Below are 27,358 nucleotides of genomic sequence, written 5' to 3' on the forward strand. Positions count from 1 at the left end.
ACGGGGCTGGAGCAACGCAGGGGCCACCTTCTCGCACCCCGGGCTGGGCTCCTGGCGCGGGGCCTGCTGGACAGGCCGAGGTGCCCTGACAGGCCTTTTTTGGCTCGGTTTGGGTTTGGAGTTCGGGGTCACCCTGCACGGTGCTCAGGGGCTGTTTCCAGCTCTGGCCGTGTGCTCAGGAGTGACCCCTGGCAGGGCCTGGGTGGTGGTCAGCTGCATGCAAGACAGGTGTCAAACGCCTACGTTTCTCTCTGGTGCGTGAAGGGCCAGGTCCTGAGGGCGTCGTGATGGACAGGACCACTCGAGGTCCCGGGAACTGCTTATCCTACTATCTCCGTGCTGGAGTTCATCTCAGAGGCGCGGTTGCAAAATGCACCCCCTCCCCGACAGAGAGGAAGGGGCTGACGGGACTCTAGTGAGGTCTAGGAGGTGGCCAGGCGGTGGGGACACTGGCAACCCACACTCGCCGCAGTGTCTGGGCCCCAGCCCCCAAGCACAGCGGGGGGGACATCATAAGTCTCTCAGGACCCAAACATATTTCCTTTTTTATTTTTAATTTTTTTTGGGGGGATGGAGGGGTAGGGTGCAGGGTGCGACACCCAGTGATGTCAGATCATGTGGTACCAGGGATCAAACTGGGGTGAGCCACATGAGCCACATGCAACCAATCAAAAAAGAGAAAACTTCCATTTTCTCTTTTACAAAGAGGGTGTGTGTGTGTGTGTGTGTGTGTGTGTGTGTGTGTGTGTGTGTGTGTAAAACAGAATCATCAATAATGCTTTTTACAATGTGTTAAAAGCACCAAGTAACTTCCCCTTTTTTGCACCATGTAATTCAGTTTTTCTTCACCCTCAGAGTTTCACCCAAAGTTTGAAGAGGAGAATATCCTTGAAAAATATTTTTCATTCCTGCGGGGTGACCTACGAAATAGTGTCGAACATACCAAAGGTAAAGCACGTGTCCCTTTTGCCAGGTATGGAGGACCGGGGTGTTGGGGAGATGCATTGATCCTCAAGCCCTTTTTTGGGGGTTCTTGGGTCACACCCAGTGATGCTCAGGGGTCACCCCTAGCGATGCTCAGGAACACTCCTGGCTCTAGACTCAGGAATCACTCATGGTGGTGCTCGGGGGACCACATGGGATCCCGGGTCTGCCTCTGGCAAGGCAAACGCCCTACCCACTGGACTCTCTCAGTGGCCCCGGGCCTCCAGCCATTTTGAATGTCTTTCTTGCCTCTGAAAGTTCTGCCTTCTTGTCTTGTCAGGCCACGGAGGAGATTGAGGACCGGGAGACGCTGGCCCTCATGGCGGCCCGGAGCGAGAACGAAGGCACGTCGGACGGGGAGACGTACATCGAGAAGTACACGCGGGGCGTGCTGCAGGTGGAGAACATCCTGAGCCTCGAGCGGCTCCGGCAGGCAAGTGACCGCAGTGGGTCAGGGCCGGAGCCATCATACAGTACAGGGGGGGCGTTTGCCTTTCACGCAACCAACCAGGGTTCGATCCCCGGCATCCCATATGGTTCCCTGAGCACTTCCAGGAGTGATTCCTAAGTGAAGAGCCAAGAGTAAACCCTGAGCATCGCCGGGTGTGACCCCAAAAGCAATAAGTAAATTAATGGGGGGGTTGTGGGGGGAGAAAAAGCATCGGGTGCGATAAGGTTCCAGGCTTGGGGCCGGAGAGGTAGTTCGGCCGGCCAGAGCATATGCTCCGCGTGAGGGGGACCCGGGCTCAGGCCCCGATACGGTATGGCTCCGCCAGCCTTGCTGGGAGCGACCCCTGAGCACAGAGCCAGGAGTTGCCCCAGACACTGCCGGGTGTGGCCCCCAAAGCAGCCCTAGATCCCAGGTCTGTAGCTGCGGGGGTTTGTGGAGGCGGCTGGTCTGAGTCCGGAATCCTCTGTGATGCGCATGTCCCGTGAGCGTGCTGACTGTCCCCTGCTCACAGGCCGTCACCGTCAAGGAAGCTCTTGCCACCAAAGCCCGGCAGCTGCGGAGGAGCCTCAGCACGCCCAACGTCCACAACGTGAGCACTTGGCCAGCGTCGGGGCCCGGGGGGCTGGGGGCGGCATATTGGAGAACATTCCGGATCCACTCACGTGTATACAGATGGGGTGGTGCTCGCTCTGCCCTTCCAGAGATTCTCTGTGGAGTTCTTCATGGATTGAGTGTTTAAGTTAGATGCAACTTGACATGAAATCATTTTAAAGATGGTAGGAGGGATGTGGGGCAGAGGGTGGGTATGACCATAATAGTTGGAAAGGATCACACTGGCCGGAACTGAGTGTTACAAGTAGGTAAAGAGATACACACGACAATGTTTCATATCTGTATTGTACACTATAGTGTCCAAGGGGTAGGGGGGGTGAAGAAAGAGACAGACAGAAACAGAGAGAGAGAGAGAGAGAGAGAGAGAGAGAAGACCCTGCCATACAGGGTGGTGGTGGGAGGGAAACTCAGGGCACTGGTGTTAGGAAATGTGCGTTGATGGAGGGACGGGTGTTGGAATACTGTGTGACTGAAACCTAATCATGAGCAGCTTTGTGAGGGTCTATCTCATGGTGATTGAATAGAAAAAAATCTTGGGGGGAATAAAATGAAGGTAGGAAGGAACTAGAAGGAGAGTCCTAGGCGTAAGGTGCTTACTTTGCAAGACCCAGCATTGGATATTGTCCCCAAGCACCACCAGAAGTGAGCCCTGAGCACAGAGCCAGGAGTAAGCCCTGAACACCACCAAGTGTGGCTCAACCACATATGTGTGTGTATACACACACAGACACACATATATACATATAATGTGGTATATATAATGAAGGGAGTAATTATTAGAGCAAAATTATAAAGAAGTAGCAAAGATTAGAAAGGAGGTATATTCTGAAAGCAAAATGGAAGAATCAAAGCTAAAAAGTAGACCTTTTGGAAAGACTAGTGAATTGGACTGGTTTCTAGTTAAGACAAATTGAGCAAAAAAAGAAAACATAAGAAGGGGCCAGAGAGATAGTCCAGTGGGTTGGGCGCTTGCTTCCAACACATTTGACCTGGGTTTAATCCCCGGCACACCGTATGATCCTCCGAGCCTGCCAGCAGTCATCCCTGAACGTGGAGCCAGTACTAAGCCCTGAGCACCACCAGGCATGGCTCAAAAACAAAACAATAAAAGAAGCTATGGGGAAAGGCACATTGACAATAAAAAGAAGCTAGTATTTACCATGGGGGTATTGGATGTAGATAAACTCAGTATATCTGGATGGTCCGCAGAGCATTGCCAGAAGTGACCCCTGATGTGACCCTGAGCACAGAAATCCAAAATTACGTTTCTTAATATGCATGTCAAGTTTATGGCAAATATCTGAAAATATTAATCTCTTACAGGTGTCTTCCAGTCGGCCAGACCTTTCTGGCTTTGATGAAGAGGATAAGGTATGTGCCAGTGGGTGTGGCTGAGTTTTCAGCATATTCAGAATCTGCAAAGTTCAGATGTCTGGGTGCCTTAATTGAATTTCTGGACTTTCCGTTTTCATTTTCCGCAGGTCATTCTTTCCACATACCCATTTCCAAATTCACGTGGCTGAAATATCTTAACAAGAAAGACATTTTGCACCATCTTAGTAAATTCATTAGGTTACTCTGCAGGGAACTGCCAGTGAGTTTAGTGTAGGTCCAGGTGAGAGCCACAAGGAGTGGAACATTTTGTCCATAGAGGCAGCCAACACCTGAGAAGTTGTAGTTAAATAATCTGATATGAAAGACGTTAGTCCTGTCAGCCAGCCGGCCCGAAACATTTCAGCCTCTGGTGTGGAGGAACCACCCCACCTAGTTTGCCCAGGGCCAGCCCAGGGTCTGCAGTGGTGATGCAGCTTGTTCATTTATCTCGTAACCACCCAGATAAGCAAGTGCCTAAAGGGTGCTTGGGAGCCAGCAGGGTCCAGAGAGGGATTTCACGCTACCTGTGTGTAACGTCTTGACCAAATGCAGTTATATACTAACATGGGCTCACCCTAAGTATGCCTTGGCTGTGGCTGTACTTGCCGTATCGTTCATGTTCAAAATACTTCCTATTGAAGATCAAGAAAAGCAACTGCCGTTTTGTATCTGGGAGTAGGGGCAATAGGACAGCGGGGACAGCACTTGCCTTGCATGTGGCCAGTCCTGATTCAATTCCTGGCATCCTGTATGGCCCCTCCAAGTCCTGTCAGATGTGATCCCTGAGTGCAGAGCCAGGAGTAATACCTGAGCACCATCAGTTATGACCCAAAACCCACAAAAATAAACGAAAAAAAAATTAATGGGGGCCAGAGTGATAGCACAGTGGAGAGGGCGTTTGCCTTGCATGCAGCCAACCTGAGTTCAATCCCCGGCATCCTTTATGGTCCGCTGAGCACCACCAGGAGTAATTCCTGAGTGCAGAGCCAGGAGTAACCCCTGAGCATCGCCAGGTGTGACCAAAAAAGCCAAAAAAAAAAAACCCCAAAAAAATTAATGTAAGGAAAATACTCCGATCAGGTCTTCATTTCTCCTTTCAGAGGGGCCTCATTCAGGGGGTTGGAGTGATAATACAGCAGGGAAGGCATCTGCCTTGCATGCAGTCAATCCGGGTTCAATCCCCGGCATCCTATATGGTCCCCAAGCACTGCCAGGTGTGATTCCTAAGTGCAGAGCCAGGAGTAACCCCTGAGCATCGCCAGATGTGACCCCCTCCCAGCGCTCCCTGCCCCCCCCGCAAAAAAAAAAAAAAAAACCAACAGAAAGACCTCATCACAGTTAGCCCATGCTTTCACCTTGCAGGGTTGGCCAGAGAACCAGTTCGACATTTCTGACGCCAGCTCCAGTTACCAGGATGTTGCCTGCTATGGAACTCTGCCCCGGGATTCCCCAAGAAGAAGCAAAGAAGGTAGCCATGAGACTTGCCCTGCGTTATTTCTTTAGGCTTTTTTAGCACAAAGAGGAAAAAGAGAAAGGATAATAAAGAAAGTAAGAAAGGAAGGAAGGAAGGAAGGAAGGAAGGAAGGAAGGAAGGAAGGAAGGAAGGAAGGAAGGGAGAAAGAAAGAAAAAGAAAGAAAGAAAGAAAGAGAGAGAGAGAGAGAGAGAGAGAGAGAGAGACCGGAGCGATAGCACAGTGTGTAGGGCATTTGCCTTGCACGTGGCCGACCTGGGTTTGATTCCTGGCATCCTATATGGTCCCCTAGCACCACCAGGAGTAACCCCTGAGCAACACTGGGTGTGACCCATAAAGAAGAAAAAAATACAACAGAAAGAACAACTTACTTTAAAATAAATATAGAAATTCTTAGGACAATCGCAGGAAGAACATCTTTACACATGACATGTAAGAAGACAGGAACCTGAAGCGCTGGTTTGCTGCAGGGTCCAGACCTGTCTTGGTTGGGCAAGCCCTAAGGTGCGACTCTGAGTTGCTCCCTGGCACCGCAGGGCCCCTGAACACCACCCAGTATAGCCCCGATGGACTGCAGCACTGCTTGGTGTAGCCCCTATAAGCTGGGGGTGTAGCTCAGTTGTAGAGCACTTGCCTTGCACGTGTGAGGCTCTGGCTTGATCCCCAGTACCATTAGAAACCCCAGAGGCTGAATCTCCCTTTGAACAGAACATACCGTGTTCTGTTTGAGCATATCATGTTCGATTACTTGATATCTTTTTGCCTTTTTACCCAGCATGCCACCCAAATGATAAAGATGTTTTTAGTGACTATTTAAACTCTTCAATTTATTTTTCTTGAGTTTGCACTCATCTTTCACACACATGTAAATCCTCTTGCATGAAGGTTAGACTTTATTCTTTTCTGTGAAGGGGTTGGCAGTGGTGGTGGTGCTGGGATCGAACCCAGGACCTCATGCATGCAACATGTATGTTCCACCACTGAGCCTCAGTCCGACTAGGCTTCATCCTGCGCCAAAGAAACATCCACCTGCATTGCATTTTTATACCAAAATAAAGACTTTCGAGGGAGAGAACGTGCCTCTAATTCTGATTCCTCTCATAAATAATTCTAGAAGTGAGTTTGATCAGTGGCAACACTCCTACCTTAAATATACGATCTCCTATTATCCTGATGGAACAGGGAACTTTGGCTATAGAAATTGACTCTTCTCCCACACCTTATCTTTACCTGCTAAGTGCCAGTATACCAGCAACTTGGTGAGAAAATATAGATGTAAAAGAGACCCTCAAGGGCAAAAATATAATAAGTAAAAGCAGGGAAAAGAATTGTCCGAGGGGGGAAAAGGGAGCTTGCAAGGAAATTTATATAGTGTTTATTTATGGGGCCCCTACTTGGGGGTGTGTGTGCCTGTCTGAGTGATGAAAGATGCAAAAAATCTCCTATTGTTGGGGCTGGAGCAATGGTACAGTGGGTAGGGCATTTGCCTTGCACATGGCTAGTCCAGATTCGATTCCCGGCATCCCATATGGTCCCCCAAGCATTGTCAGAGATAATTCCTGAGTGCAGAGCTAGGAGTAAACCCTGAGCATCGCCAGATATGGACCCAAAAGCCTAGATCACCGTCACAGTCACTGTCATCCCATTGCTCATCGATTTGCTCAAGCGGGCACCAGTAATATCTCCATTGTGAGATTTATTGTTACAGTTTTTGGCATATCCAATACACCACAGGTAGCTTGCCAGGCTCTGCTGTGCAGGCAAGATACTCTCAGTAGCTTGCCGGGCTCTCCGAGAGGGACGGAGGAATCAAACTAAAATGCAAATGCCCTACCTGCTGTGCTATGGCTCCAGCCCTAAAAACCTAGATAGATAAAGAAATAAATAAAATGGGAACTTTGAAAAGAAAAAATCTCTGCTATGGTAATTTTTCAAGATCTGCTATGGTAAACTTTCAAGTCAAGCTGGGGGAAATAGAAACCGAGCTATTCAGGATGCGTGTCCAGGAAACACGGGCTCTGAGGAATCAGAGGAAGAGAGTCACAGGCGCTGCCGTTGGCCTGCTTAGTGGTGTGCAGGCGTGCAGGTGTCCCGGCGGAGAGAGAGAGGGAAGCCTGAGGGTCCCTGCATGCAGCCCAGCCTTGGAGAGATGACTCTGGCGCAGAAGCTGGAGCTCCCGCCCGATCCACCTCTGTCCCGGCCCTCAGCCCTGCCTTTCTCCCCTGGCCGGAGGGGCCCCAGGTGCTCTGTCCGCCCAGCCCCGGCCCCTCACGCCTTTCTGTCTCCCCAGGGTGTACGCCGGAGAGTAATCCTCATGCCTCAGCCATCAGCCCGTTTAAAGCATTCTCCCCGCAGCCACCAAAGTTTTTCAAACCCCTCATGCCTGTGAAGGAGGAGCACAAGAGGAGGACGGCCCTGGAGGCGAGGCCTCTCCTCAGCCAGGAGGTAAGCGCGGGGCAGGCGTGTGTGGTCAGTGCCGTCGGACGCCGCCGGGAGGCCCCCCACGTCCGGGTCCTGCTCTCGAATCCTCTCTCGAGCACGAGGGGCCGTGGTAGAAATTTTTGTTTGCGTTTATCGCTGTGTCCCTTCCTTTGCCTTTCGAACTTTCCCAGAGTTCTTTTTTTTTTTTTAATTTATGTTTTAATTTCCTTTTTGACTTTTCAAGTAGGAACGAGGTGTTCCCTAGGAATGTGGAAATGTGAATGGCTTTTAGTGTTGATTCGATAAAACCAGTTAACCAGTTAATGCTTTTCTGATTTTGTTGTTGTTGTTGTTCTTTTTTTTTCCCCCCTGGCCATGGCTGTGTACAGTCTTGTCCATCAGTAGCTTCACTGCATCCACCGCGTTGCTGGCTGCACGTCCTCCCCACCCCCTCGCGAAGTCCGGTGTCCGCATTGCTTTCCTAATGTGCACGGACTCCCCGTGGGTCCCGGCTGCCGTGGCCTTCCGTGTGTGATGCGTCTGTGTGTCTTAACCTTTGCAGAGCATGCCTCCACCGCAGGCACCTAACCCTGACTGCATTGCGCCCTCGGGAAGCACAGGCGGCAGCATGCCACTAGAACACAATAGCAAACGGGAGAAGAAGATTGTAAGTCCTGGAACCGTTTCTGTCCTCTTGGCCGGTGGTGGGTTTGAGGCCCTTGCACAGACAGTCACCGAAAGGCTTGAAGGAAATGAAAAATCTGGGTTGGGTTGTGGCTGCTTTAAAGAAAGAAACAAAACGATTGGGGCCGGAGCAGGCATATTTATCTGCCTTGCACGTGGCCAATCCGGGTGGATCCCCGGCCTCCCTTATGGCCCTCCGAGCACCGCCAGGAGCAATTCCTGAGTTCAGAGCCAGGAATCACCCCTGAGCACCGCCGGGTGTGGCCCCTCCGCCCAACATGTGACATTGGTGACGAAGTGCTGCATGGGTGTGTGGTGATGACCTGCGATTGTCCCGTGCTCACTCAGTCCCATTTGGTGCGAGGCTGTTTTGTTTTTGTTTTTGTTTTTGTGCTTGGGGTGAGTGTGCTTATACCCAGGGGAAGGCACCGGGAGTGACCGGTAGGCCTCCCAGCAGCGTGGACATCCCTTTCACTAATGCCGAATCTCTCACTGTGCCCGTACATATTGCCCAGCTTCTGAAGTTGATCTTCCTAGAGGAGTTGCACTTACTTGGAGTAAGTAACGGTGGCCCGAGCTATGGGCGTGTGTGACAGCTTCTTCCCCGCCATTGCCTGATGCTCTTGCTAAGGTCACTCTGTGGCCACGAGTGACCATCTTTTTTTTTTTTTTTTTTGGCATCGCTCCAGCCCACCAACTCTTCAGCTGTCATCTGCAGAGTTAAGATTCCAGCCCCCCCCCCCCCCGCGCCCTGCCGGGGTGTGAGTCTCGCTCTCAGAGACGGTGTCACTGTTTCACCCTGGGACCTTGGCAACTCCCCCTAGAAAACGCCTCACGCCGAGGTGCCCTTTTCAGATTGCAGATTCTGAGGAGCCATTTCTAGATCCCCTTCACCGACGATCCAGCTCGGCTCCTGCTCCCCGGCGGGAAAGGAAGCCTGGAGCGAGGGCGCCGCTGGAGATTCAGGGCTGCGAGTGTCTGCCGTGGCGGGCAGAGCACAGGGCAGTGCTGTTCCCTGCTCAGCCGGGTCAGCGCCATCTCGCGTGTTTAACACCCAAGCCGCTGCCCCTGCACACGCTGTGGAACTAACGGGAACCGAGTCCGGCTCTGCGGTCGGGAGGGAGCGCGTGGCGGCAGCGCCGTCGGTCTGTTTCCTTGGATTCCGATCCAGAAACTATTTTATGTTTTTAAACATCTGACCCATAGTCTGTGACATATGACCCCCAGAGTCAGATAAGGCCTCCTTATGTTAGTCCATAAAATGATAGGCAGCATCAGTCCAGGGAGATGGTCCAGGCGTGGAGGTGCTAGCCTTGCCCCCCCCGTTGGCCCTCGTTGAGTCCCTGGTACTAAATATGGCCCCCTGAGCACCGTCAGGGGTAAACCCTGAGCACTGGCAGGAGTAAGCCCTGAGCACCGCCCGTGTGGCCCCCAAAAGATGCTCCCCTTTCTGTTTCTAAAGGAATAGAGGTTAAGATCCCTTAGCAACAGACCCCGGAGCATCCTTCTTATAGCAGGGTGAAAGGTGGTGAGGACCCACCTTGCCTGCAGCCGTCTCCCAAATCAGAACCTGCTTCTGGACTTCCTGCCTTATAGCCCCCGTCTGCAGAGCTAATGACGACCAATTACTAAACATGGGGGAACTTTATTTTCAGCACCCATAATCGATGTCTGAGTCTCGGGGATGTGACTCAGTCTGGGGCACTTTCCTGGCGTGTGGGAGTCTCTGGGCTGGAATCCCGGCACCTTCCCCCACTTCCCCAAAGAAGAAACACACCCTCTGTTCTTGGGCCAGCCGTGCTGCCTCCCTGGGGACCCTGGAGATGGCCCGAAGGGCTGGAGACCCCTTGGCTTTGTCCCTGTGTCCCAGCATCCCGCCCTCCACCCCAGTACTGCTAGGAGTGGACCCAGGTGTGGGACAAAACTATAAATATGATAAGTAAGTAAATAATTGAGTGAGAATTCTGGATGCTTCTAGAACATCTTACTGCTCCCAGCAGTTTCCTCCCCCGAGGCTGCCAGTTGGCGGGTCTGCAGACAGTGCCCGAGGCTGCCCTGGCAGGGCCTTGTGCTTTCCCAGCCAGTCTGGAAGCCACCCTGCAGAGGGTATTGATCTTCCAAACAGCCTCCGCTGGCACGCCCGCGGCCTGGGCTCAGTCCCCACACCTCAGCCTCCCCTGAGCACCACTGGGAGGAGCAATCCCTGAGCTCTAGGCTGGAGTAGCCTCTGACACTGCCAGGTGTAAGCCCCCCACCCCCAAATAAATAGGAAAATGCTTCTCGTGGGGCTGGAGGGATAGTGCAGCAGGTAGGGCGTTTGTCTGATGGTCCCCTGAAAACTGCCAGCAGTAATTCCTGAGTGCAGAGCTGGGAGTGACTCCGGATCATTGTTGGGTGTGACAAGAAGGAAGGAAGGGAAGGAGGGAGGGAGGGATGGAGAGAGGAAGGAAGGAAGGAAGGAAGGAAGGGAGGGAGGGAGGGAGGGAGGGAGGGAGGGAGGGAGGGAGGGAGGGGAAGGAAGGAGAGAAGGAAGAAAGGAAAAAGGAAGGAAGGAGAGAAGGAAGGAGGGAGGGAGGGAGGAAGGAAAGAGGGAGGAAGGAAGAGAAGGAAAAGAAGGAAGGGAGGGAGGGAGAGTTCCTCTTGTCACACAGGAAAGAAAAGATACCATCTCCCCCTCCCCCTGCTCCCACCCCCAGCCCTCTGCCTCACTTTCCCCTCCTTTCTCGCCCAGAGCATCCATCCTGTCCAAGGCGCAGCAGGTGGGCCTGTCTCCGGGTCTTAGTGGCACACACCCCTACTCGGTTTGCAGGGGCCCCCAGACTGGGCAGCTGTGTCTCACCCCTCCGGCTCTCCGGCCAGGTGGCACCAGGCGCCCAGCCCAGCTGGATGCCCTGCATTGTCACTGCATTTTGGCAGAACGTGGCGTCAGGGGCAGGCCGGGGGAGCAGCCTGTCTGCCCAGCACAGTCTTCCTTGCAGTTGCTGCCTTTCCTGTCCTCTCAAGAGTCTCGCCGTAAGCCACGCTCGGGGCCTGTAGCGAGCAGAGGATAGGGTGGAGCCAGGTTAGCTTGAGCCAAGAAGTCTCAGCCGCGGAGTCTGTGCTCCAGAACACCTTGGTGTCCACTACATAGGGTTCATTGCCATCATTTGGGGTTTTTTGTCTTTGGATGGTGGGCCCAGGGGGCTTGGGGTCACACTCAGCAGTGCACGGGGGCCTGTGCCAGGGATAGAACCCCCATGTCCTGCGTGCAAAGCACGCGCTGCGGCCCACTGAGCTGTCTCTTCAGCACTGGCGTCACCTTCCTGCCTGGGTTAGAAATCTGGTTCTCTTCCGTTTACTTCTCTGCCCGCTGAGTGCGCCAGTGCCTCCTGCAGAAGGAAAGAGGGACTGTCCCTCGGGTCAGCCTTCCTCATCCCCTTCCCAAGCGTCCTCCAACTCTCAGGCAGCTCCACCATTTGATGTGTCTCTGCTCACCAGCTTTCCAGGAAGTCCTGGGAGTTTTTAAGGTCATCACGTGCTTCGTCTGGGCTTCTCGCTTCTCTGTGAGGAGTTTCAATCCCGTTTCTCCTCTTAAAAATGGAAGTAGGCACCTTGACTTCTTTGCTCGTAATTCACTTTCTTTCTTGGTCCACTCTTTTTTTTTTTTTCTGTGAATCACCACAGTTACAAACTTATGAACTTTCGTGTTTGCATTTCAGCATTTCAACCCTACAGTGACCCTTGACTCATCCCTCCACCAGTGCCCATTTTCCTCCACCAAGGTTCCCAGTATTCTGGGGCCACTCTTGACATCAGGATGCATCAAGAATTCACACTGATCACGAGTTTAATATAATTCCTGAGAAACAATATTGAGACCTTTCCCCCCACCTTTTGGTGGGGGAGGGGTCAGGTCACACCAGACAGGACTTGGGGGCTGCTCTCAGCCCTGTGCTCGCAGAGCTGCTCAGGAGACCCCATGGCGGCAGGGTCCCGGGCTTTCTGCATGTAAATTGTGCTCTCAGCCCACTGAGATGGGCTGGAGCGATAGCACAGCGGTAGGGTGGTCGCCTTTCACGCGGCTGACCTGTGTTCAATTCCTCCACCCCTCTCAGAGAGCCTGGCAAGCTACCCGTGGCGTATTGGATATGCCCAAAACAGTAGCAATAAGTCTGTCAATGAGAGACATTACTGGTGCCCGCTCGAACAAATCGATGAGCAGCGGGATGACAGTGACAGTGACAGCCCACTGAGATTGTTCTCCGTCCCAAGTCATTGTTTTTTGACAGATACCTTCTCCGTGGGGCTGAGACAGCCCTGTGGAGACTGCTTGGGTTAAGCGGTGGGTTTAGTTCCCTATTTAAAAAAAATCAAGATGTGAAAAAACAAAATTAACGTGTTCGATCTGAATACCACTAAACAAAATCAAGGCGTTTGATCTAAATACCACTGCAGGGGCCAGAGCGAGAGCACAGCGGGGAGGGCATTTGCCTTGTACTCACCAACCCTGGTTCAGTCCCCAGCAACCCCGTATGGTGTCCCCGCTCACCTCTTCAGCTCTGCCAGGAGTAATTCCTCAATGTAGAGCCAGGACTAACCTCTGAACATCGTCGGGTGTGACGCCAAAAGCCTAAATAAATAAATAAATAAATGCCACTGCATAAATGAAATCACGAAACTCAAGTGATGAAGACCCTCAAGAACACGACACCATGCTCAGTGCTCAGGTGGGGTTTTCATGCTGCGTCGTAGAGGGGGGAGCACAAGGCGGGCATACCCAGGGCCCTTGGGTTTCAGCCTCGCACCTCTGGGGACGTTTTCCCCACCTAAAAATAACAAGTGACCGAAACAGTAACTTAGGTCATAATGAGAAGATGCCTAGTTCGTTTCCTTTTTGTTTTTTTGTTTTGTTTTTGCGCCACTGCCAGCAGCTCTCAGGGGTTGTCCCTGGCTCTGCACTCAGGAATTCCTCCTGGTGATGCTCAGGGGACCATATGGGGTGCTGGGGATTGAACCTGGGTTGCTCACCTGCAAGGCAAGCGTCCTCCGTCTGTCCTGTCTCCCCTTCCCTAGCTTAGCGTCCTTTTAGATACAAAGATTAGGGTCAGAGAGTCTCTAGGGGTTAACGTGTTTGTCCCAGTTCCGTCCTCAGCACTGCCCGGAACAGGCCCTGAGCACCACATGGTGTGGCCTGGCCTTTCTACCACCCACCCCACCCCACCCCAAAATATTAATACAAAGATAAGTGCTTCTGCAAGGAAGGTCCGTCTAACCACGTTTCCTTAGCACACAACTTAAACCCATTGAACTCTCTCCTGAAAGGCAGCAATGGGACCTCCTCACTCTCTTTAACTGCTGGAAAGGCTTAATCTCTCTTCAGTTTCTTTTTTCCGGAAGTATTTGTCCCTCCTCTCTTAGCTTTTCTCTTTGGGTTTGGGTAATTCCTGAGTGCAGAGCTAGGAGTAACCCCTGAGCATCGCCAGGTGTGACCCAAAAAGCTTTCAAAAAAGGGGGGGCATTAAAAGGGCTGGAGAAAGCGCAGTGGGCTTGACCAAAGGCTTTGCATGAGGGAGACCCATATTTGATCCTCCTCCCACCCCGGCACTGTATGGTCCTCCAGCACTTCTGGGTGTGACCCCTGAGCACTGAGTCAGAGAGACACCCTCCCCCCCCAAAAGAATGCAACTAAAGAGATAAGGTAAGATATTGGTATTGCCACAACAGTTTGTTTTGCTGATATCGGGAACCTAATCACTGATATTTGATGCCCGTCTTTGATTAAAAGGCAAACATTCCAGCCTCCTGATGCCTTTTAATAATTCAGGTTCAATCTATTTTTACAACTAGGAATCACTGAAGAGAGTGTTAAACTGACCCCTAGGTATTCGACATCTTAGGTGACACGCAGGAAAATAGTGCTCTGCAGATAAAACATGTTGTTCATTTACCAGATACCATTTTCCATCTCCTTGGCGTCTGCTCTTCATTCTCCCCCGTGTCTGTTGAGGTGAAACCTTAATGACTGAGGCTGACACTGTGGGTTCCAAGTCTTTCTTGGCGGTTGTTGTCGTCCCATTGGGAAAAAGATCCCCCTTCTCTCCGGGAAGGGAGCAACGTGACGCTTGCCTTAACCATGCCACCAAACTCCATGCCAGGCTGTTTCACTCAGGGTGCCCTGGAGGAGGGCGGGTGAGACCCTGCCCCGCCCCAAGGGACCCATCCCTGGCACCGAAAACTTCCACAACACAGGGCCACTCGCCACACACTCGGGCCGAGCATCACCCACAAGGGCATCTGTTCCTGGACACAGTGCGTCAGGATTGCTGCACCACACTTGACAGGCTCAGAGTAGGAGGCAGCCAATCTTAGAGGGAAGTATACTTTTTTTTCTTTTTAACAGATAGATAGCACTATAGCACTGCTGTCCCGTTGTTCATCGATTTGCTCGAGCAGGCACCAGTAACGTCTCCATTGTGAGACTTGTTATTATTGTTTTTGGCATACTGAATATGCCATGGGTAGCTTGCCAGGCTCTGCCGTGCGGGTGAGATACTCTCGGTAGCTTGCCGGGCTCTCCGAGAGGGGCAGAGGAATCAAACCTGGGTCGGCTGTGTGCAAGGCAAACGCCCTACCTGCTGTGCTATCGCTCCAGCCCCTACAGATAGATAGATAGATATCTATATATATTTAAAACACAGAAGGCTCGCCATTTATCAACATGTTAGTGATCGCTTATAGAAGGGTTTCATGGCCCCTGGGTGAAATACAACAATCCTCACATTCTCTCCTCTAAGGATGCTTTTTCTCATTCTCAGCAGATTTTCATAACAAATAATACAAAATATATTTATTTCGGTTCTGCTTGTGGTTTGGGATGGAAACGTGGTGGGGAGGTGTAATGGTGGTGGGATTGGTGTTTGAATATTAAATGTAATCAAATATTGTGAGCTACTTTATAATTTTTTTTAAAAAATTTTAAAAATCTCCACCAGGGGCCTGAGCGATAGCACAGCGGGTAGGGCGTTTGCCTTGCATGCGGCCGACCCGGGTTCGATCCCCGGCATCCCATATGGTCCCCCAAGCACCGCCAGGAGTAATTCTTGAGTGCAAAGCCAGGAGTAACCCCTGAGCATCGCTGGTTGTGACCCAAAAAGCAAAAAATAAAATAAAATAAAATAAAAAATCTCCACCAAAGCAATGTCCAGGACTGTTCTAAGAGCAGGCACAAAAACAGTTAAGTGCTTGAGGCCAGTGACCAGGCCTGTGTCTGCCCCACACTGGAATTCCCACTTCTGAGGGGAAAGGCTGGCACACAGTAGGTCCTTCATGCACAGAGTAGGCATTTAATGCACGCTTGCTAAACATAAATTATGTTTTGATAGAGAAAGGAAATATTTGCAGTGTCATCCTCAGAGATGAATAAGAAATGACTAGACAGAAGCTTATTTTTCAGTGTGGGGAAGGGGGTTGGGATTCCACCCTGGGGTCCGGTGGTGCTCGGGGGCTATTCCTGACTTTGTTCAGGCCTCATTCCTGGCAGTGCCCAGGGAACCATACCCAGTGCTGGGGGTGGGGCAGGGCCAGCCCCTTACCCTTGCACTGTCTCTCCGGCCCTAGGTGGAAGTATTTATTTGAACATAAAGTGCCCATGTATTTTGTTCTTTCCCACCATTTATTTATAGAGACTGGGGAGTGGTTTATAGAGATGACATCCTCTGTTGCGTGTTTGCCGACATTTGTAGGAGGATTCTAAAACTCTTTGGCAAAGGAGATTTTCGCTGCAATCTCATTAGCTGCCTTTGTCTCCTTCCAGCCCAAATCCTTTTATCCTGGCTTCCCCGAGCCCGACTGACTGATTGCTGTCTTAAAGGCCGCCAGGCACTCAGCGCCCGGCTGAGAACGGGCCGAGGGTGTGTTCCTGGCCCTTTGGCGTTGTGGTGCCAGGGAGACCTTTGTTTTACTGTCCTCTGCCCCCCAGATAGTCACTCAAAACTTCTGGCAGGTTATCCGCAGGGTGCTCTCGAAAGGGGAGGGTGGTGAGAGCGAGCCGAAAGCCTCCCTCCCCTCCTCCCTGAATTGGCGAGGGAGAAGCGTCCAGCCGAGAACTAACCGCAAGGGCCTCGGTGAAAATCCACCACGCTTCGCTCCAGCCTTTCTCTCCGGCAGGGCCAGGGAGGGTTTCTCATTAGCCGTGCGTGCAAATAGACAAAAATCCACCTCCTTTCCTGCGCATACGGGGACCGCGGCCGGAGCCCCGTCCCCTCTGAGAATAAGCCACCTGCGTCCCCAGGACGGCAGGGAGACAGGGACAGCGCTGAGCGTGCGCCCGGGGGGGTGGAAAGCCCAGCTCTGACCCTGGCTTGTCTCTGTAGGACTCGGAGGAGGAGGACGGCGACCTGGACCCCGTGTGCAGGAAGCTGCTGGGCGCGCAGCCTTACGTCCCGGTGGAGTTCGCCGACTTCAGCATGTACAACGCGGGCCTGGAGAACAGGGAGTGGTTCGCGTGCAAGGGCGAGCTGCCCGGCGCCCGGGGCCCGGAGAAGGAGGTGTCCCGCAGCCCCACCACCAGCAGTATTACCAGCGGCTACTTCTCCCACAGTGCCTCCAACGCCACCCTGTCCGACATGGTGGGCCCCTGCGGCGACAGCTCGGACCAGCTGGCCGCCCAGGCCAAGGAGGCCGACGCCAGCGAGCCGCCCGGGCCCGCCGCCGCCGCCGCCACCCGAGAGGCGCCGGAACCGGACCGAGGAGGCGCGGCCGTCCAGGGTCCGAGCGCGCCGGTGCCACTCAAGGAAAACAGTGCCTTAGCCAAAGGGAGCCCGGCGTCCCCCAGCCTCCCCGACACCCCCTTGGGGCCGCACAGCAGGACGGGCTCCTGCTCGAACGGAGACGCCGGCGCCAGCAAGAACGGCCAGGTGGCCAGGGAGTTCTGCCCCCGGGAGGTGACCGTGGAGCGGACCACGGCCGTCCTGGAGGACTACTCTTTCACGGAGTTCATGGGCGTGTCCGACGGGAAGGATTTCGACGGTTTGGCCGAGTCTCCGGCCGGAGAGCCTTTGAGTCGAAGGACCGTCCCCAACAAACTAGACAGTAAGAGAGCCTCAGGTGGCCCCCGGGAGCCCGGCCAGGTGCATCCCTCAGCCGAGAGTGACCAGGTAACACGTGACGGCGGGACTCCCCTGGGTGCGGGGCTCCCTGGGAGCTTTGGCCCTCTGTGCCCCCGCCCTGTGGGGCCCCCTCACCGCAGGATAGCCCAGGAGGAGAGGTTGGCTGATGGGGAAGGGGCTGCGGCCGGGGGAGCAGGTCCACTGAGAGTGTCGGGACGCACCTGGGAAACCCTATTGGACCAGTGGCTTTGTGTCACTGGCGTAGGGCTTGTGGCTAGGTAAGCCCTCGCACCACGCGGGGTCAGTCCCGGGCTATTCCTATCTGCCCCAAGGGTCCAGCGGCCCTGTGGCATCAAATCTGTGCTTCTGTTCGATGATCAGATGCAGCACTTTCCCTGTCAGTAAGAGGGAAGCTTCCAGGCCAGCGTCCCGTCAGCACTGGTAAGGCACACCCTGATCCGCGCTGTCGAAACGCAGAGGGCGCTGGCAGGAAGCGGGAAGCAGGCCTCGGAGGAAGGGCAGGAAAACAGTTCTCGGGTGCCCAGGGGGTGCGCTTTGGGTGCAGGTAAATTCCCAGAGCAGTTGACCTGTGTGCTTGGAAGTTCCTCGGGGTATTTCAATGTTTACTTGTCACGAGAGAAGCCAAAGGGATTTTTTTGGCCGATATTCCCAAGGAAAAGAGCGACGATGTATAAATTATTAGCCTTCGCTTCCTGCTCAGGGTCATGGTTTTGGCCCCACCCCCCTGTGGCAGCTGTGGGAAGGGAAACTGAGCATCACCAGATGTGACCCCATAAGTCAAAAAAAAAAAAAAAATATATATATATATATATATATATATATTACTGTCACTGTATCACTGTTATTCTGTTGCTCATCAATTTGCTCAAGTGGGCACCAGTAACATCTGCATTGTGAGAATTGTTACTGTTTTTGGCATATCGAATACGCCACAGGTAGCTTGCCAAGCTCTGCCGTGCGGGCAGGATACTCTCGGTAGCTTCTGGGCTCTCCGAGAGGGATGGAGGAATTGAACCCAGGTCGGCCACATGCAAGGCAAATGCCCTACCCGCTGTGCTATATATATATAAAAATACAGTGATATCTGGGGCCAGAGAGATAGTGCACATATAGAGTGTTTGCCTTCCACACGCTGACCTGGGTTCAATCTCTGGCACCGCACATGGTTGCCCGAGCTGCCAGGAGTGATCCTTGAGCATGGAGCCCCTAGGGACTGCCAGGGGTGGCCCAACAATAACAGCAAAATCTTAAAAGTGAAATCTGCAAGAATGTGGTCCTCTGAGGGGCTGGAGCGTTAGCACAACGGGTAGGGTGTTTGCCTTGCACGCGGCCGACCGAGTTCGATTCCCAGCATCCCATATGGTTCCGAGCACTGCCAGGAGTAATTCCTGAGTGCCGAGCTAGGAGTAACTCCTATGCATCACTGGGTGTGACCCAAAAAACAAACAAACAAAAAAAAAACACACAGGGGCTGGAGTGATAGCACAGCGGGTAGGGCGTTTGCCTTGCACGCGTCCGACCCGGGTTCAAATCCCAGCATCCCATATGGTCCCCTGAGCAGGGCCAGGGGTAATTCCTGAGTGCAGAGCCAGGAGTAACCCCTGTGCATCGCCAGGTGTGACCCAAAAAGCAAAAAAAAAAAAAAAAAAAAAACACAGAATATGGTCCTCTGAGCACTGCCAGGAGTTATTCCTGAGCACAGAGCCAGGAGTAACCCCTTAGGATCACCAGGTATGGTCTAAAATAAATAAATTTGAAAACTTTTTTTTTTGGAGGGGGGAATTGGGCCATACCCAGCTGTGCATAGGGCTGACTCCTGGTTCTGTGGTCAGGGGTCACTCCCAGCAGTGGTGCACAGGGACAAATATGGGGTGCTAGGGACTGAACCTGGGGTCAGCTGCATGCAAGTACTATCTCTCTGGCCCAGATTTTGAGAACATTTTAAGTATTGAAGTTTATTTATTTATTTATTTATTGCTTCTTGGGTCACACTCAGCAATGCTCAGGGGTTACTCCTGGCTCTGCACTCAGGAATTACTCCTGGCAGTTCTCGGGGGACCATATGGGATGCTGGGGATTGAACCCGGGTTGGCCAAGTGCAAGGCAAACGCCCTACCCGCTGTGCTATCGCTCCAGCCCCTGAAGTTACGCTTTTCGTTCTCACCCTATGGTACCAGAAAGAACTTTCCTTCCAATGGTCCCAGCAGTTGCACCTTGAAGCTAGGTTTTCCCCTGGGAACGGTGGAAACGCTGGTGGGCGTGGGCCTGCCCTTGGGGTCTGTGGATCCTGGTGGGCAGAGCCTTCTGCGGGGACCGGGCAGGGAGGCGGGAGAGCATCACTGTCACTCATGGGCCTCTGCATTCCAGGGGCTCAGGACCGCCCGGTGAGAGCAGCCAGCATCACTGCAGGCCACGCGGTGGTGGCCATCACCAGCCCAGCCGACCTCACACCTCGAGGGGAAGCCAGGCCCTCCCCGGGTGCCGCCTTCCCCTCCCAGTGGAGACCAGCGGCACTTTGTGACCCGGGGCCGATCGGCGACCTCCACTTTCCCCAGGAAGGCAGAGGACGAACACCCCGGATCCATCCAGCGGCAGTATTTTTGTTTGCACTTATCTACACTCTCCACTGTGTAGAGAGACCTCCACGGCTTCAGACTCTTCTCTGTTCTTGTACAGTTTTAAGCAGTTCTTACTGTAGAAGCTAGAGTTGATGCTCCGGTTTGTTGTCGGGGTTTTGTTTTATTTCATAAATAATATATGATGTATATGAAATGTGTATCTATAGTGTGTTGGGGACAAGACTGCACACTGAAAGGCGTAGCAGAGTGGCTTGGAGAAAAAAAAAAAACCATAAGGTACTGGACTTTGTATTTTAAAGGAAAACAAAGCAAACGAACAAAAAAAAAAACAAAAAAACTTGGACGGTGTCTCCTACACGAGCAACCGGAAACGAGTCTCTTGCCTGTGGAGGAGGTTGCAGATGGCTCTTGGCAGAAAGGGTTCCAGAATGCTGTTCTTGATAACCAAAGAACTTCCACGCGACGGAGCGCGTTGGCCGCCCACTCTTGTCTGTGTTTCTGTCTGTCTGACTGCAAGCCGGGCGCCACGCTCCCCTGGGCTACAGGCCACATGGGCTGCCGTCCTGCTGCCGTCCTGCTTCAGAAACGCACTGAACACTCTCACCACTGAAATTCTTTGGTCTTCCACCTGGCCCAGCCCCTGCCGGCTGGACGCCAGGTTCGAAATGCCTCCAGATCCTGGCAGTTTTGATCCTACTGATTCAGCTCAGCCGGCCGGTGGGGCGCAGAGAGCAGTATTACTGTAAGGGGACACAGGAGATACCGAGTTGGTTTGGGGTGGGGGGGCGGGGAGCAGGGGTCGTGAATTTGTTGGGGTTTTTTTTTTTTTGTTTTTTGTTTTTTTTTTTTTGGTCTTTGTGTGTGGTTTGGTTCGGGATTGGTAGGTTTTGTGGTGGTGTGGGTTATTTGCTGTGTTATTTTGCTGACTTGATTCTGGAAGAGTGCTGAGGAGTTGGAACGAGTTGATGCAGTCCACAGAGGCTTGGGCTGCCGCGTCCACGGGCAACGACCGAATCCAGATGCCCCATCCGGGTCTTCACCTGGGATGGTTTCCACCCAGCGGAGCCATTAAGGAGCGCGTGTGCAGGAAGCGTTAGCAGGGCCCGGTCTCCCGCTTCTGCAGATGCTGGTTCCAGCAGTGAGTGTGAAAGTGGGCCAATGTAATGTGGACAGCCTGCTGTACGCCCCTTCCTTGACGTTTTAGCATCAGCGAGTGGGTAAGGTAGTGGAGACTTTAATAATGAGAAGCTGCTGTTCATGGGGTTTTGTGTATAGTGATGAGCTAACTAGTATTTTACTAGTTTCTTATAGAAAAATGAAAAAAACTGTAATTTATATCCCCTACTTCAACTTTATTGTATTTAATTGGTACATACTTGTGCGCGCATGTGTGTCTGCGTGTTTTAGAATACAAACCGTCTTATTCCAGTTTTACACACCGGCTGTTTGTCTTGAGCGGCTCGGTGGCCACTTTCAGAGCTCAGGCCTGGGGGTCCGTGTGCGTGCTCTGGAGGCTTGGCCGTGAGTCCTTCTCGGAGGCTGTTGTTGCATGACCGAGGGGAAACCCAGAACAAGGGCTGCGTGACAGAGCCAGAGCTCAGACGCCCTGCTCCACACACGTGCCAATGTCACGGAGCCTTGGGGAGACCAGAAGGGCTGGGGTGAATCTCACCAAGCCAAACTGATAGGCACTGAGGGTACTGAGGGGTTTTAGAGGTTGCAGTGCCCCGCCACCCTCACAGCGGTGTCCTAAGATGGCTGTTCTGGAAAGATGATCCAGAATGATCTGAAGTATCGTAGGATGTCTTCAGAATGCTCTCCGCTCCCAGGACAGAGAGAACAGAGAGAACTCAAAGGGGCCAGTACACAGTTTTTTTTGGGGGGTCACACCCAGTGATGCTCAGGGGTTACTCCTGGCTCAGCACTCAGGAATTATTCCTGGCGGTGCCCAGGGGACTATACGGGATGCCGAGGATCAAACCTGAGTCAGCTGCATGCAAGGCAAATGCCCTCCCTGGTGGACTATTGCTCCAGCCCCTTAGTACACGTGCTTTGCACAGGGGAGGCCCAGGTTCCGTTCTCAGCACAGCCTGTTCCCAGTTACTGCCTCTAGCATAATGCTGGGAGCAGCCCCTGCACCAGTGGTTTGGCACAGAAACAAAATGAGAGAATTTCAGTTCATTTCTATGTTCCTGAAGTGATCAACAATTGCCAGCTAGGGCTGACTCAGTGGCCTAAAGCACACACCTTGCATGCTCGAGACCCCACGTTTAAAACCTGTATCACGTGCCCCTCAGCACTGCTCGACATGAAGTACACCACATCAAGTCAGGTATTGCCTGACGTAACCCCCTGTGTCTCCAAATAATCCTAGGGTTCCCCAAAAATTTAGATCTAGCATATTCCATACAGAAAGTCATCTTATATAGACAGAAGGAATAAAGGAACAAAAATATAACATCTTATTTGAATTTTATAACCCCGTTTTTTGGGGAAAGATACTTACTTTTTTGTTTTTAAGTTGGTTAGGTTTTTTTTCCTATTATTTAATTTGGTTGGGTTTTTATATTTAGTATTTAAATGATGACAGTTATAAATACACAATTTGGTGCCCATTCTCCCAGTGAGTTGAAGTCAGTGGTATATGGTTATTGACATTGTCATTTTGGCTGGGAGAGTAAACTGGTTGAAGACTTGGGTAGTTAAATATAGACGTGTCTTTAATGACAGAAATATAGTGGTTTGTTGTTAGCATATTTGTTAATGGGTATAAACAAATTTGAACACATTTTCTCAGCAAAAGTCAAGCCTTGTATTTCTAAGGTACTGATTGAAAGGAAGAAGAATTTCTTAAGAAAATGTCCTTTATGAACCAGGGTTTTATGGCATTTTGCCTTGCAGGCTGTTGACCCAGTTCAATCCCTGGTACCACACTCAATCCCCCAAACACTGCTGGGCGTGAACCCTGAGCAGCACACCACACACACACACACACACACACACACACACACACACACACACAAACACACACACACATCTTTAGTTATAAATCCTCTCTTCTCCTGTCTGCTACTAAATGATCTGGCTCTAGTCATACTTTTAAATATTTGGGTGATGGGGGCCATACCTGGGGGTGCTCAGGACTTATTCCTGGCTCTGCACTCAGGGATCATTCCAGGTGGGGCTCGGAAGACCATGTGGGATACCAGGGATTGAACCTGGGCTAACCACATGACCTCATGCAAGGTCCTTATTTCATATGCTCCATTGGTCCTTCATACTTTTAAAAATGACAATATTCAGGCTTTATAATTCCAGCTATATTGCAGGGTGGGATCAGAGGAGTGCTATTGTACTGTGTAGCTTTCTTTATAAAGCTTTCTGGTCATATAATTTTAATTTTGTATTTATTTAATTGGAGGAGGGCGAAGGGGCCACACCCAGCAGTGCTCAGGGCTTACTCCTGGCCCTGAACTCAGGAATCATCACTCTTGGTGGGGCTCAAGGGGGCCATACACGGTGCTGGGGGTCCAGCCCCAGCAGACTATGTGCGAGGCAAACCCCTCACCCACTGTGCTATTGCCCCAGCCCCCTTGCCATGTCATTTGTAAACCGTCTTCTGAATTTAGAGCAAACACCAGCGGGGAAAGGCTGCCAGTGTGCACCATTGAGAATTCTTTGGATTCAGACATGAACTTAGGATAGTAAATTGACAGCAGAAATCTTGCTGTAAAGTTGAGCCAAACTCCTAAATTTTTAACAACAAAACAACCTCGCTGGGCAGGTAGCTCAGTGGTACTGGTATGAAGGCCCCAGTTCAACCCCCTGGCCTAAATAAATGATTGAAAACTCTAAAATCAGGCTGGAGCAATAGTCCAGCAGGTAGGGCGTTGGCCTTGCATGCGGCCGACCCGAGTTTGATCCCCAGCATCCCATATGGTCCCCCAAGCACCACCAGGAGTAATTCCTGAGTGCAGAGCCAGGAGTAAGTAACCCCTGAGCATCGCTGGGTGTGACCTGAAAAGAAAAGAAAAGAAAACCTTCTAAAAATCTCGCAGCTGATTCAGGTTTCTCCTAAGCTCGAGGAAGGGCACTTGCTCTGGTGCCCGGCCAGAGACCAGCAGCCCGCTGCCAGCTGAGGAAGAAACCGGGAGAGCACTGGGAGGTGGGAAGTGCCCTTTGACAGGATGAACCGCAGCTGACTAGTGGGAAAACCAAATCCCAACATCCAAATTTAACCTGCTGTCATTTTGTTCTAATCCCCAAGGTGAAGGGAACAATCATTGTATCCGTAAGTGCCACATTTAAAAAAAAAAAAAAGGTCATTTTCCCCCCACCTGGACACAGTGAGTGGGTTTCAGTCTTTCTCTTTGGGACACACAGTTGCCTCTTTATTTTCTGGGCACCTCTTCGGATTCTCAGAAAAATGAGTTCTTCCCCCGCCCTCCGTGGGGCTCTCCCGTGATGGTATCCTCACATGCACTTCTTGGAAAACGGTGGCCCAAGATAGTCGGGAGCTGTGCCCGGGTCACTGTAACCAGAACCACCATGGTGGCTCTCACTGCCAGTTTTCGCGGTGCCAGCCTGTGCCCGTGAGAGGAAGGCGTGGCTCCTTACGGCACTCTGCTCACGACGACATGGCAAGGTGGGTCAGCAGAACGATGCTTTTCTTTCCCGTTTTTCTTTGGTTTGGGGGCCACACCGAGGGGTGCCAAGGGGTGGGGGAACCATTAGTGGTAGTGCTGGGATTCGAACCAGGGTCAGGGTTGGCAGCTGCATGCTCCGCAAATGCCTTAACCTTGGTACTACCCCTCTCCTGTGTCAGAACAACGAACCTTCGCAAAGGAAAAGGTAAGTGTTGACAGTGGGGTCTCCGGAAGAAGAAATCAATTAGGACAATGAAAAGAAAATAGGTCCTTTTTGGTCTTAGAATAATAAACCAACCTGATCTTTTCATAGTATCTAAAGCGGGCTGGAGCGATAGCAAAGCGGTAGTGCATTTGCCTTGTATGCGGCCGGCCCGGGTTCAGTTCCTCCGTCCCTCTCGGAGAGCCCTGCAAGCTACTGGGAGTATCACGCCTGCACGGCAGAGCCTGGCAAGCTCCTCGTGACGTATTCGATATGCCAAAATCAGTAACAAGTCTCACAATGGAGATATTACTGGCGCCCGCTCAAGCAAATCGATTAGCAACGGGGTGACAGGGATCTAAAACAGGCTGGAGCAATAGCACGGTGGGTAGGGCCTTGCACGCGGCCAACCCGGGTTTGAACCCCAGCATCCCATATGGTCCCCTGAGCACCACCAGGAGTAATTCCTGAGTGCAGAGCCAGGCGTAACCCCTGTGCATTGTGTGACCCAAAAAGCAAAACCAAAACAAAAAAATAATAATATCTAAAACAGTTGTAGCTTAATTTTTCTTTTATTTATTATTATTATTATTATTATTATTATTATTATTATTATTATTATTATTGTGCTTGTAACATCTTGAAACAGTTTTTCGACCCTTCCTTGCTAAGTCCCCTGATCTGAACCAGGTGGACCTCTTGTCCTTCCTGCTGTCCCTGGTTGAGTGATGGTCTTTTTTTTTTTTCCTGGTGCCTGTGCACCTAGCAAGATCCTGCTTACAAGGGTCTCCTTCCTCTCCCTGGGGCACCGCAAGCGGTCTCCAGCTGCACCACAGCCGTGTGTGTGTGTGTGTGTGTGTGTGTGTGTGTGTGTGTGTGAGAGAGAGAGAGAAAGAAGAGAGAGAGAGAGAGACCACCACACAGCTAAAGGGCCACCTCTGTGTGTGTATACCGAGCACCACACAGCTCAAGAGGGCCAGCCACAGTGTGTGTGTGTGTGAGCACCACACAGCTCAAGGAGTCCCTACAGCCCGTGACCCTCCACAGGCACGACAGCAGGGTGCACGTGAGCACAGCCTGGCAAGCCTGTGTGCAAACACCAGAGCGGAAGAGCATGACTCCGGGCCAGACGTCCAGGATGGGGGGTAGGGCGCCTGCCTGGCCTGTAGTGGCCCCTGGTTTGATTCTCTGCACCACAGAGGGTTCCCGAGCACCACCAGGGGTCGCTCCTGAGCACAGGAACGGCCTTGAGGCGCTACTGGGTGTGGCCTATCACTGTTACCCCGCCCACCCACTCCCCTCCCAGAAAACAGAATGTGAATCTCGGCAAGCTGGGTGCGCACGACCCAGATGTAGCCCCCTCATCGCAGCAACAGTGACGACAAAGGGGCAGGGGGAAGCTTTTTAAAAATGCAATACGAGGGTACGAGTGATAGTACAGCGGATGTAACGTTTGCCCTGCACACGGCTGACCTGGGTTTGATCCCTGGCATCCTGTATGGTCCCCCAAGCACCACCAGAAGTAATTCCTGAGTGCAAAGCCAGGAGTGACCCCTGAGCATCGCTGGGTGTGACCCAAAAAGCCAAAAAAAAAAAAAATGCAATCAGTCGACCCTTCCTTGCTAAGTCCCTGTCTGAACCAGGTGGGCCTCTGGTTGAGGGATGGCTTTTTTGCTTTTTGCTTTTTGGGTCACACCCAACGATGCTCAGGGATTACTCCTGGAATTTCACTCAGAAATTACTCCTGGCGGTGCTCAGGGGACCATATGGGATGCTGGGAATTGAACCTGGGTCAGCGATGTGCAAGGCAAACACCCTGCTTGCTGTGCTATCACTCCAGTCCCAATGACTTTTTTTTTTTTAATTCAATCACCATGAGATAGAGCATTACAAAACTGTTCATGATCTGGTTTCAGTCATACAATGTTCCAGCATCCATCCCTTCATCAGTGTATATTTCCGTCACCAATGTCCCCAGTTTCCCTTCCATGACCCCCAACTCCCCTCACCCCAGCCTGCATCTATGGCAGGCACCTCTCCTCTCCTCTTCTCTCTCTCTCTCTCTCTCTCTCTCTCTCTCTCTCTCTCTCTCTCTCTCTCTCTCTCTCTCTTCCTCTCTCTCTCTCTTTCTCTCTTCCTCTCTCTCTCTTTCCTCTCTCTCCCCCCCCCTTTGGTTTTTTGGGTCACACCCAGTGATGTTCAGGGGTTACTCCTCTGCACTCAGGAATTACTCCTGGCAGTGCTTGGGGAACCATATAGATGCCGGGGATGAACCACGGTCAGCCGCATGCAAGGCACATGCCCTGCCCGCTGTTCTACCGCTCCGGCCCTGAATCATCTTAATTATTAAAAAATATAGAGTGAATCATTTAAACTAAAGTTGGCTTTTGATAAAAATAATTTATTAAAATGTATTAAAAGTGCCAGGAAGATAACAAAATGATTCAGGCATAAGCCTGGCAGTTTGCGCAACCCAGGCTCAATTCCGGGTACCACGTGGGCCTGGAGCATTCCTGGGTGCAGCCCTGCAGCTCCCTGGCTACTGACCAGGGCACTCCTGGGGCCCGAGCAGCATCCTCCGGCCTTTATAATGAACCACTGGCCCGGTGGCTGAGGGTCCGCCTCCCCCTGGGGTCTCCCTAGCTGGAGAAGCCTGAGTCAGGAGATCACCTGCAAAAGTTTTTAAGCAGCACTTTACTTGTTCCACATAGTAAAAGAGAAGAAAGGAGGAAGTGTCGATGGTGGGGAAGGATAGCTGGATTGGACTCAGGGCAGAAAGCATCTTTTCTAGAGGGGAAAAAAAATACCTTAAATGATCTTTTATTA

General features: G+C 51.9%; 1 protein-coding gene across 1 annotated transcript in view; it reads left to right on the forward strand.

Moving 5' to 3' along the window:
- Window positions 1-20,476, forward strand: part of KIF13A (kinesin family member 13A) — a 77,185-nt gene extending 56,709 nt beyond the window's left edge. Inside the window, exons 29-37 of the mRNA XM_055124321.1 lie at window positions 856-948; window positions 1,265-1,417; window positions 1,947-2,024; window positions 3,371-3,418; window positions 4,784-4,889; window positions 7,184-7,338; window positions 7,877-7,981; window positions 16,350-17,132; window positions 19,473-20,476. Of these exons, the coding sequence (XP_054980296.1) occupies window positions 856-948; window positions 1,265-1,417; window positions 1,947-2,024; window positions 3,371-3,418; window positions 4,784-4,889; window positions 7,184-7,338; window positions 7,877-7,981; window positions 16,350-17,132; window positions 19,473-19,493 (1,542 nt within the window). The 3' untranslated portion in view covers window positions 19,494-20,476. The remainder of the gene's footprint in view (window positions 1-855; window positions 949-1,264; window positions 1,418-1,946; window positions 2,025-3,370; window positions 3,419-4,783; window positions 4,890-7,183; window positions 7,339-7,876; window positions 7,982-16,349; window positions 17,133-19,472) is intronic.
- Window positions 20,477-27,358: the final 6,882 nt, after the last annotated feature.

The sequence above is a fragment of the Sorex araneus genome, chromosome 2, assembly GCF_027595985.1.
Source record: "Sorex araneus isolate mSorAra2 chromosome 2, mSorAra2.pri, whole genome shotgun sequence".
Lineage (NCBI taxonomy): Eukaryota > Metazoa > Chordata > Mammalia > Eulipotyphla > Soricidae > Sorex > Sorex araneus.